Genomic DNA, 12,273 nt, shown 5'->3' on the forward strand with positions numbered 1-12,273 from the left:
TCAGAGCTGAGTAAAGGAGGGTTTTGGCAGAGGATATTGTCCACGGTTCATCCCCGTCCCCACTCAGACGAAATGAGCCACAAATTGCTAATAAACAAGTTCCCTGGGCTGCTAATGTCCCCCTCAGGTGCATTCCATCCTGGTGGCCTCCTCCGTGCCGGGATCTATCCCTGGAGCTTCTATTACTTAGCTGGAGGTAAAATGATCTGCTCTTTGTTATGGAGTTAAAACCGATAGACAGGCGGCCTCATTAGTAAAACAGGGGACTTAACACCATTGACTGATTCTCAGGAACCTTTTTAGAGCTTGTTAAATCATTAGTCAATAGTTCGTCTCCTTCTGAGGCCGCGATGTTTAAACAACAGGAATTAGTTACGGAATATTTGTCTTGGAATAATATCACCGTGCTGGCTGGAAAAAAACAAAAAAGGGGCAAAAATGGAGGTCGGCGATCTAATAAATAACCTGCTTATAGGGAATCATCATGGGGAACACCATATAAAAGTGAGTTGTCCAATACCAAGCTCATAGTATGGCGTAAAAAAGTCCCTTCAAGGCTACTTACAGATTTCCGTCACTGGGAATCCCTGACATATTGTATTTTATGGTAACTTGGTCAGTAAATCCCCACATCCACGTAAGGCTACATGCACACAACTGTCATTGTGGTCCATGTCCCTTATTATGGATAGCCTATATTCAATTCATTTCTATGGCCCCCTGTACATGGCTGTATATGTTATGGATCTGTGTGGGAGCCAAAGGACTTGGCTGCAAAATAAGAAGAAGGTCCTATTTCTTTAGTTTCTATTGCATTGACTTGGTCCATGGCTGCCATCCGTGTACGACCTGAACCTGCACAGGACTACAGTTGTGTACAGGGCCTATGGGAAACACTAGTCATACCCATTGATTTTGGAGGGACCAGACAACTATTGCATGTGTATGGAGGCCTCCAGCTTAATTCCTTCGTCTTCGTCCATGTGGGAGAGTCAGGCCAGATGAAAGTGCTGAGGTTTGAGTTGAAAGACATCAACATTGCGATCTACTTTCACGTTTTTGCCTGGATTTGCCCTTAAAAATCCAGAAATACTTGGAAACAGATTATAATACTCACATCAGCTTCTCCTTGATCGATGACATAAAAGTTGTCGCCTTCATCACCTGAAACACAATGAAATTGAATGGTAAAGAATGAATACTTTTTCTGTATTATAAACCAGTATAATGATAACTGCAAAATATATAAGCCAATAGTGTGACTGGTGCAAGATCAGCAGTGGATATTATATATACCATGCAGGGCTGGGGTGATATGCTGGGTCTGGTGACAGTAACCTATCTATCAGTAGGGCTGGGGAGATACGCTGGGTCTGGTGACAGTAACCTATCTATCTGCAGGACTGGGGTGATATGCTGGGTCTGGTGACAGTAACCTATCTATCTGCAGGACTGGGGTGATATGCTGGTTCTGGTGACAGTAACCTATCTATCAGTAGGGCTGGGGAGATACGCTGGGTCTGGTGACAGTAACCTATCTATCTGCAGGGCTGGGGTGATATGCTGGGTCTGGTGACAGTAACCTATCTATCTGCAGGGCTGGGGTGATATGCTGGTTCTGGTGACAGTAACCTATCTATCTGCAGGGCTGGGATGATATGCTGGTTCTGGTGACAGTAACCTATCTATCTGCAGGGCTGGGGTGATATGCTGGCTCTGGTGACAGTAACCTATCTATCTGCAGGGCTGGGGGTGATATGCTGGTTCTGGTGACAGTAACCTATCTATCTGCAGGGCTGGGGTGATATGCTGGCTCTGGTGACAGTAACCTATCTATCTGCAGGGCTGGGGTGATATGCTGGCTCTGGTGACAGTAACCTATCTATCTGCAGGGCTGGGGAGATACGCTGGGTCTGGTGACAGTAACCTATCTATCTGCAGGGCTGGGGTGATATGCTGGGTCTGGTGACAGTAACCTATCTATCTGCAGGGCTGGGGTGAATGCTGGTTCTGGTGACAGTAACCTATCTATCTGCAGGGCTGGGGTGATATGCTGGTTCTGGTGACAGTAACCTATCTATCTGCAGGGCTGGGGTGATATGCTGGTTCTGGTGACACTAACCTATCTATCTGCAGGGCTGGGGTGAATGCTGGTTCTGGTGACAGTAACCTATCTATCTGCAGGGCTGGGGTGATATGCTGGTTCTGGTGACAGTAACCTATCTATCTGCAGGGCTGGGTGATATGCTGGTTCTGGTGACAGTAACCTATCTATCTGCAGGGCTGGGTGATATGCTGGTTCTGGTGACAGTAACCTATCTATCTGCAGGGCTGGGGTGATATGCTGGTTCTGGTGACAGTAACCTATCTATCTGCAGGGCTGGGGTGATATGCCGGCTCTGGTGACAGTAACTTATATATCTGCAGGGCTGGGGTGATATGCTGGTTCTGGTGACAGTAACCTATCTATCTGCAGGGCTGGGGTGATATGCTGGATCTGGTGACAGTAACCTATCTATCTGCAGGGCTGGGGTGATATGCTGGGTCTGGTGACAGTAACCTATCTATCTGCAGGGCTGGGGTGATATGCTGGTGACAGTAACCTATCTATCTGCAGGGCTGGGGTGATATCCTGGGTCTGGTGACAGTAACCTATCTATCTGCAGGGCTGGGGTGATATCCTGGGTCTGGTGACAGTAACCTATCTATCTGCAGGACTGGGGTGATATGCTGGTTCTGGTGACAGTAACCTATCTATCTGCAGGGCTGGTGTGATATGCTGGTTCTGGTGACAGTAACCTATCTATCTGCAGGGCTGGGGTGATATGCTGGTGACAGTAACCTATCTATCTGCAGGGCTGGGGTGATATGCTGGGTGTGGTGACAGTAACCTATCTATCTGCAGGACTGGGGTGATATGCTGGTTCTGGTGACAGTAACCTATCTATCTGCAGGACTGGGGTGATATGCTGGTTCTGGTGACAGTAACCTATCTATCTGCAGGGCTGGGGTGATATGCTGGGTGTGGTGACAGTAACCTATCTATCTGCAGGGTTGGGGTGATATGCTGGTCCTGGTGACAGTAACCTATCTATCTGCAGGACTGGGGTGATATGCTGGTTCTGGTGACAGTAACCTATCTATCTGCAGGGCTGGGGTGATATGCTGGGTGTGGTGACAGTAACCTGTCTATCTGCAGGGCTGGGGTGATATGCTGGGTCTGGTGACAGTAACCTATCTATCTGCAGGGCTGGGGAGATACGCTGGGTCTGGTGACAGTAACCTATCTATCTGCAGGGCTGGAGTGATATGCTGGTTCTGGTGACAGTAACCTATCTATCTGCAGGGCTGGGGTGATATGCTGGTTCTGGTGACAGTAACCTATCTATCTGCAGGGCTGGGGTGATATGCTGGTTCTGGTGACAGTAACCTATCTATCTGCAGGGCTGGGGTGATATGCTGGTTCTGGTGACAGTAACCTATCTATCTGCAGGACTGGGGTGATATGCTGGTTCTGGTGACAGTAACCTATCTATCTGCAGGGCTGGGGTGATATGCTGGGTGTGGTGACAGTAACCTATCTATCTGCAGGGCTGGGGTGATATGCTGGGTCTGGTGACAGTAACCTATCTATCAGCAGGGCTGGGGTGATATGCTGGGTCTGGTGACACTAACCTATCTATCTGCAGGACTGGGGTGATATGCTGGTTCTGGTGACAGTAACCTATCTATCAGCAGGACTGGGGTGATATGCTGGGTCTGGTGACAGTAACCTATCTATCTGCAGGGCTGGGGTGAGATGCTGGTTCTGGTGACAGTAACCTATCTATCTGCAGGGCTGGGGTGATATGCTGGGTCTGGTGACAGTAACCTATCTATCTGCAGGACTGGGGTGATATGCTGGTTCTGGTGACAGAAACCTACCTATCTGCAGGGCTGGGGTGATTAATGTTGTCTCAATCTAATAATTTTGGTTTGTCCGAGTGACCATCTAGTTTGTAAGGGAACCTCTAAGTCTTCCTGGCTGGCAGGATTTGCAGCTGGATCTCATCATGTTCTCACAGTAGCATCTTCTTCTTCATCTTTCTTCCACTATCTCTTGAGAATACTTGCACTCTGCCGTATGAGGTTGGTGAGAAGGAATTGGTGGACAACTCTCTAACGTGTAAGACCAGCTTAATAATAAATTATGGAGAACTCCAGAGGGTAAAAGCCCAAAAGTTTCTATAGAACAATCACCCAAAGAATAAACCATATAAAACTAATGGCATTAAGATATCTTAATATCCTTCAAAAAATAATTTCTAATGTAAACAAACCCCAAACAAATTTGGCTGAAGGTCGGGAGTCAAAAAGTGTAACGTGATGTAACCTTGAGACAAAACAGAAGAAATAGCAATGGAAACGCTGAAGGTCTATGTGTTACAAGGATACCATATTAGGCCCTGTCACCGCCATAACGGGATCCCCCGAGACCCGGACACATTGTTATAATTAAAGCCTGATCTCTGCCAAACCCACAGAGCGGAGCTTTCTGCATTTCATGTCAAGAATGGGCGATGTAAATGGATGTGGAGGAAACGTGATCATCTCAGGAGTCAATCTATTCTAAGACTCAGCTCCAGAAGTTGAGGGGGGAAACGTAATGTGCTTAAGTTGTGGGTAGATAAATGAGGCTCTAGATCACCTTTCCTGCATGCTTTCCTGTCGACTCAACTTCTGTGCGCCTATCTGCTAACATTCCTGAACGGAACGCCAAGACAAAAGGTCTCGCCACACACCTAGATGTCCTCATGTTGCACGTAAATGTCTTCATGCCCTGCACGGCCCCCCTATGTCTGGTATTTATCAAAGCCCTTCTACCTCTATAGACCAAAGATGGGGTGTACTGAGGGCTATCCTGTCGCTTTTGACCAAGGGTTGACACTCTAGATACCTGGGCACCATGAGGGGCTGCTGGTGGATGCCAAGACATCAAACAAAAGATGTTACCCCCATGCCCCTTGTTACAGTTGCTAGTTGCACCTTTGGTTTTGGCTATCCACCTGTGATACATTTGTTATATCTTGCTTTTTTCTCCACTACCCTGTATAAGTACCCATAATCCTGGAGCGTGCAGGAACAGCGCTCCGATACAAACTGACAAATTCTAACATTTTGGGGCAATTACTGTCATTTATAAGGGACAGGTAAATATTCCCGCCACCCATTTTAGGCTACGTTCACGTCTGCGCCATTGTGGAGCATCTGATATCGCGGCCAACGAAGTCCTGCAAGCCTGACATGTAAGAGAGAAAATAATGAATACCCGAAGGATCCCATTAGAATCAATGGAGTCCTCGGAGATCCTTTGTTGTCCATCATTAGACGGACCAGAAGAAAGGATTAAAGGACGCCGACGTGAACGCGCCCTTATAGAGAAGTAAAAAGTGATTCCCCAAAGGGCTACGAACATCATTCTAAAAGGATTCTTTAAGCTAATTCTGGTTTGGTGTCTTATTTTAGCCCCCGCCATGAGGCACCGCCTAAGGAACGCACGGCAGTCCTATGTAATCTCCGCTCCATTTATGAGATTCTTACCTTGTAATATCACAGTCTCTCCAGCAATGTGATTGACGGGAAACATGGCATCAAATATATCACTGCAAGAGACACAAGGGGTGGAAGTCATTTGTAAGTGCGCTGCAACTTTATTTAATATGACAGGCTGTCTGGCGTTGTAGGATTGCCTCCCAGGGCGACCCTTGTTTTCTCCCTAATAAATACCCTACGAGCGCTTTGCACACTCACATTGGACATTCCTGGACGGTTTTGCTGATGCATAGGATTGCCAGGCATCCTGAGATCCTCACACATGTCACTCGGCAGCGTACACAGGCACCCGTATCCTGATATATGCTATGCTAATATCTATCATACCTATATACATACGTCAGTATAGCGTGTTGGCACTTTGACCTGACAGGAGGATCTTACAGAGGACTCGCCGCCTTTCTTGACAGGTTTGAATAAATACTTGCATTCCCCATAAAGTAACAATTCTGAAGCATCTTCTATGTTGTGCTGTTCCTCTATTATTCCTCCTGGAAATGTAGAATTACTTCCACCGCTGGGTATTAGCAGGTGTGTGTGTTTGGGGGGGAAGAAAGGGGTCACACTGATGGTGCCAAAACAAAACTGACTGTGCAGGGATAAGAGAGTGCGAGGGTTAATCTCTGAAGGTGTATATAGTATATGGCTCACATATACGATAGTGTCCTGATATATACCTTTAATATAATAGAGCTGCTATATTGCCATATAAGATACCTAATGATCTTTAGGAGACAACACTGATGTGATCCCGATCTTAGCGGCGACAGTCTTTTGTCTTCATAGATTACCAAGACTTGTCCGAAGCCCGGCCGTGATTTCCTTATTGCGGTAAGGTTATCTTACAGAAATAAGCCGGGACGATGTATGCACAAGAAGACAACCTGGTCACAATGAGGAAACGTCTGGGTTTCTGACCGGTGCCTGCGTTGATGGTTGTATCCATTGGTGATGTCTCATGATTATATCCATCATAACCTATCAAGTTCATAAGTGGGATTGTTACAGGATACTAATTGATCCCTTCCACAGTCAGAGTTGTTCCTTATCTTACTTGCACCTTCTTCAATAAATCATATGATCGCAGTGTGACCTTTTTTTCTAGCATTGGTTGCTGTGCAATAGGAAATACCTGCAGATACAATCGAGAACTTCTGTGAGAACCAAGTCCTGCTCTCCAGTTCTTATCAAAATGTCTCCCAGTTCCTCCCCTGCATCTCATATAATCTGCTCCCCATAGTCCCCTCTATCACAGTCAGGTCCCCTATGCCCTTAATACCTCGCTCCGTGTTATCGGTTGGTGCAGCTTCTAGGACCTTTGCTGACATCCTCCTCAAGGAAGAAAAGAAGATCTTGGGCCTCTTGGAGGCAGTAAATGGCTCATTAGCCCTATGGGCATACTCCTTTAAGAATATATATAGGGGCCCCAACATTTATATGTTAAAAGTGGTCCATAAAATGTTGTTCAGGCCTCATGGACACAACAGTGTAACCCATTCATTTCTATGGCCCCATAAACCTGTGTAATCCACAGTCTTGTGTATGAGGCTCATGAAGGTCCGATTCCTGTCCAATGAGCGGCCCGGGCTCACTAACCGCAGCACATATGTCATCCATGCCGTGTAAACGCCTCCCGGTGACATGCACACGGTTAGAACTACCTCTGTATTTTCTCCCTGTGCCCTTCACCATATGCACATGTGTATATATATAATGTGTTTTTCACCATTTTTTGCTGGATATCCGATTCTAAAGTTCTCCTAAACTCCATTATCACACGTCTCCCAATCTATTACATATGCAACAAGGCTAACTTGTAAATGGAAGGACGTCTTAATGAGAAGAGTCTCCTGGGAGCTTTCTTGCTTCCTATTCTGTTTGGACTTGTTAAGTAGACAGGACCTAGGGCTGCGGGAATGCATTATCCCTTCATTCAGCCGCAGTGACACATCAGCAGCATCTCCAGGACTCCTGACAGCTCACGAGTAGTCACATCTGACACATCCTTTGTGGATCTGATATCATTCCAAAGTCAAGACGTTGAGAAGTGTTGTCCTCCTTAAAGTGCACCTGTCACTTACATGGTGGAAGAAGCCATTATGTGCCCTAGAGTACTTGGGATGAAGATGGCGCCTGTAAATACATGATCTGCTGTGAGATACTTGGGAGCTTACAATCAAATAGAAGTATAGCTTTGGTTCCTGAAGGGCTGAAGTTATAAAACAGCAGATGTCTGCAGAAGGTTTGGTGGAAACATCGAGGGCTCTGGCCTTTCCTATGACTATATAGACTAATGAGACAGTGACCCAATATTAGAAGATTACAGCGATATTCCCATCCTTACACGCACCTCTGTAATATCCGTATTCCCTAGTGGTGCAGGGAGACCGAGGTCGTGTTCATTAGACACTCCCTTTAAGTAGTAGCTGTAATAACCCGACTGGTAGATAGTGCCATAGAGATATATACTAAAGCCTCTCCATAAGACCATCTCTTCTGTATGCAGACCACCTCTCTATATACAGACATCTTATATATACACACCTTGTCTATATACAGACCTTTTCTATATACTGACCTCGTCTATATACAGACCTCTCCTTTAAGCAGACCTCTTCTATATATAGACCTCTCCTTTAAGCAGGCCTCCTCTTTATACAGACCTCTCCTTTAAGAAGACCTCTCCTTTATACAGAACTTTCCTTTAAGCAGACCTCTCCTTTATACAGATATCTCCTTTATACAAACTTCTCCTTTAAGCAAACCTCCCCTTTATACAGACCTCTCCTTTAAGCAGGCCTCCCCTGTATACAGACCAGGCTTACGCTCCACCATATAATAGACATTTTCTTCAACATTTTTATTTGTTACACAAAAATCTCAGAATTTCTGTGACTTCAGGGCAGAAAAATCTCCTTTCGACTAATGACTTACATAAACCCTAAAAATGGATGAAACAAAGCCTGAAATAAATCCCACATGATATGACTCCGTCTAATTGAAATAACAGGTGCAAGAGGGGCGAAGGGAAAAGACGAAAACTAGATACGCAAGATGCGAGCTCTCGTGTATGCGCTGGATCCGGCCGAACGGCAAACCCTGGCATGTGATCGCGTCAATCAAACCTGGGCCATACTGATCCCCTATACATAACATGAAGACATACGGAGTATCAGAGAGTCTATGTATCATATATGTATATGTATGTATCATGTATCAGAGAGCCTATGTATCATATATGTATATATATGTATCATGTATTAGAGAGTCTATGTATAATATATGCATATGTATATATATATATGTATCATGTATGTGTATCATATACTGAAGAGTCACCAGGACAGATCACTAGACGAGGCCGCTGCTACATACTGGAAGGCGAGGCTGAGGTTCTCACGCCATGGTACTTGCTTTCCTTGACTGTTCACAATAGGCTTTCCTTGTCCTCACGCTCTAGATAGAGGTTGGTCCACAGTTATCTTGGACGACATCTCCACATTCACACTTGGCAACCCAGCCACCCTGTCCCTCCCCTATATAAGTCTGCTCAGCCGCTCTTCTTGGCCTGAGTAATAATCTTCCTGGCAGGTTAGATCTGACGTGTTCCTGCTGACTGACCCTCGGCTTGTTCCTGACTATATATCGTTCTGCTATTCCTGTCCTGTTACTCATGTCTGACCTTGTCCTGATCCTGACCTCTGCACCTTTGCCGCCAGCCCTGACCACCAGCTTGTACCTGGTCATTATCTATCCAGACTGCTGAAGCTTCGCCCCACCCTGGACCAGTGTCTTCCAACCTCAGCCCCATCTTAAGAGGCAGGGACTGCCGGGCTCATTGCAGCAAAGTCCGGATCCCTGCTTTAGGGTGAATACTGGGTAGACAATGCTCTTCATGCTGGCCTAAAAGTCAGACTGGTTTGGTAACCAGAACGCGCTGACAGTTACGGGACATCCAACACTGAGAACGTTACACTTTTACATCCTAAACATAACTTGAAGACAACTGAACGGCTCATACTTAAGTCATGAACACTTATCAGGAATATTGCAGGGACACGTTTCTCAATGCTTTACATATTATACATAGATCTGTAAACGCCTCGAGTTACGGCTGTATTTGGCCAGACGACATCCAATGAAACATCTGGATCCTCTATATGTGGTAGATAGACATAGATAGATAGAGATAGATAAATAGATAGATATGACATAGATAGATAGATAGATAGATAGGAGATAGATAGATAGATAGATAGATAGATAGATAGATAGATAGATAGGAGATAGATAGATAAATAGATAGATAGATAGATAGGAGATAGATAGATAGATAGATAGATAGATAGATAGATAGATAGATAGATATAGATAAATAGATAGATATGACATAGATAGATAGATAGATAGATAGATAGATAGATAGATATAGATAGATAAATAGATAGATATGACATAGATAGATAGATAGATAGATAGATAGATAGATGATAGACTGTTGCCATTTCCATGAGTAATGTCTGACAATAAGTAACTTGTCTTTCCCTCCACAATCTTTATGAATTCGGTAGGAAGTGATTATTCCTCTCGGCTGTTGACAGACATGGCTCCTGGCTATTCTGAGATCTCCATCATTCTGGGCACAGATTTGCTCCTTCCGCGGCTTGTTTCACATCTTGGCTCCTTCTTATTCCTAACCAGGTTGAAATTCCTTTTACAATCAGAGGTCACAGACTTGAAGACCCCAAGGTTCAAATTGGGTAAAAATATTTGATAAAAAATGTTCTTCCCAGAGCGAGATGTTCCAGGTCTTTCGTGTTACGGCCTGCTCACGTTGATGCATGAGATGTTAAAATGGCAGCTCTGATATACGCCGCTCTAGGGAGTCTATACACTTGCAATACCCTTCCTGGCTCTCGGCCATAAGACCTGAGCCTAATCCTCTCACATGTGATCAGGTTTCCTCTTATTCTTGATCGGCTTCAGACAATGTAAAAGAAATCACTTTAAGCATAACTTCCACATGTCCATAAGGGAAGGGGGGGCCTTTGTGAAGCACCGACACCCAATCCCACCCCCAACAATGGGAGAATTAAAGGCACACCAGTTATTAAAGTCACCCCTGGCTGACGTTTAAAGGTGCCCGACGCCTTTGTTTAGGAATTGCATCTCTTGACTACATTTGGGTGCAGGTATAAGGAGTGTCCATCTCTCTGGAGGATACAGACAAGCCAGTGCTCTGAATGGACATTGTGTAATACCTAAATCCACCTCGTAGGGGCGCTGCAGGGAAACTGAACAGCCAGGTTTCCCCATAGATTACAGCTGATCTCGGGGGGTTCTGGTAGGAGGACAATTTCTGAGTTACCTTCTCCATCTAGAACTATCTATGGTTATACCTCCTATGTCTTTCCTACGGGACTTTCATACCTTCCTACAATGTACAACTTATAGACGTATAGAAGGTGTCTCATGTGCGCGGCGGCGCCGCCTGCAGGCAGAGATCTTTCCTTTCTCTATGGAGAGACTGAAATGGAAGAGGGATTATACAGATCTATATTAATATTATGCAGATCATTAACTTGACATATTGGAACTGTTTTTAAGGACAGCCCCGTCCTGCGCATTACCCGAAGGCGCGTGAAGATTTTCATTTAAAAGAAATGTAATTTTAATAAGTTCGGTGACAGTAAATGTGCGCGGCGTCTCCTGGGGGCCGGTGTGTGCGATACTAAGAATGCAATACAAAGGGGAAATATCATTACTGGGGCAGAACTGCAGCTGACAAGTGTGAAGAAGAAGGAAAGTGGAACATAGAGAGCTATAGTGGGGGCCCCTACTGCAAATCTCCATTGGGGCCCATGAGCACTGACTAAGAGTGAGCTGCAGTACCAGGCACAACCACAAGTATGGAGAGGCCTGTATTCACATAGTGTACGGTGTAATGGAATTGCCTCTAAAGTAATTCCCAAAACTGCAGAAACTGGCAGATAACATAAAGCAGTTTCCTAAGCTACGGAACGTACGGCTCTCCAGCTGTTGCAAAACTACAACTCCCAGCATGCATACTGTCTCTGCTGTTCTTGTAACTCCCATGGAAGTGAATGGAGCATGCTGGGAGTTGTAGTTTCACAGCAGCTGGAGAGCCAAAGGTTTCCTACCCCTGTGGTAGAGTTTAAGACAGCCTCGACCTCTTCACCAGAGTGGACGGACTTAGCCGAATCAGGACCCAGGTTACCACAAAGTCAGGCTAGGTTCACATCTACGTTTCTGTAGGAGACTTCGCCGCAGATTCCGCTTGCAATGTCCTGCAAAGGGTCCCCCATAGTGAGGGGAATGTGATATAATGGATAAAATCCATTCTGACAAAATCTACCAAATCATTCAGGAATATCAGGGTCACCACTCGGGAGATTCAGGAGACGGGTGAGAGAACTTTCTGTGGATGGTTATTAAACAACTGGAGGAAACTTTATGTCTGGGGGAAAATGAAATATTGGGATTTCCAAAAATCATCCCGATAATACGAGGCAAGACCATCAATAATGGAACGTTGGGGCAAATTATATTTTGGTTGTATATATCTATTCATGAGGTCTGTATTATCAAATTCCATTTTTTTGGCTAAAAAATAATAATTTAAAGTAAAGCATATTATTTTTTTGGGCCATGTTCCTTTAA

The 12,273-nt window shown here is 45.1% G+C and overlaps 1 protein-coding gene across 3 annotated transcripts in view; it reads right to left on the reverse strand.

Annotated features, from left to right (window-relative positions):
- Positions 1 to 12,273, reverse strand: part of PRKAR1B (protein kinase cAMP-dependent type I regulatory subunit beta) — a 107,228-nt gene that overhangs the window by 42,956 nt on the left and 51,999 nt on the right. For all 3 annotated transcript variants that reach the window (XM_075285082.1, XM_075285084.1, XM_075285083.1), the window contains exons 5-6: positions 5,581 to 5,642; positions 1,118 to 1,164 (exon numbers count right to left, since the gene is read on the reverse strand). In XM_075285082.1, coding sequence (XP_075141183.1) covers positions 1,118 to 1,164; positions 5,581 to 5,642 — 109 coding nt within the window. The remainder of the gene's footprint in view (positions 1 to 1,117; positions 1,165 to 5,580; positions 5,643 to 12,273) is intronic.

The sequence above is a fragment of the Leptodactylus fuscus genome, chromosome 8 (genome assembly GCF_031893055.1).
Source record: "Leptodactylus fuscus isolate aLepFus1 chromosome 8, aLepFus1.hap2, whole genome shotgun sequence".
In the NCBI taxonomy this organism is placed as follows: domain Eukaryota; kingdom Metazoa; phylum Chordata; class Amphibia; order Anura; family Leptodactylidae; genus Leptodactylus; species Leptodactylus fuscus.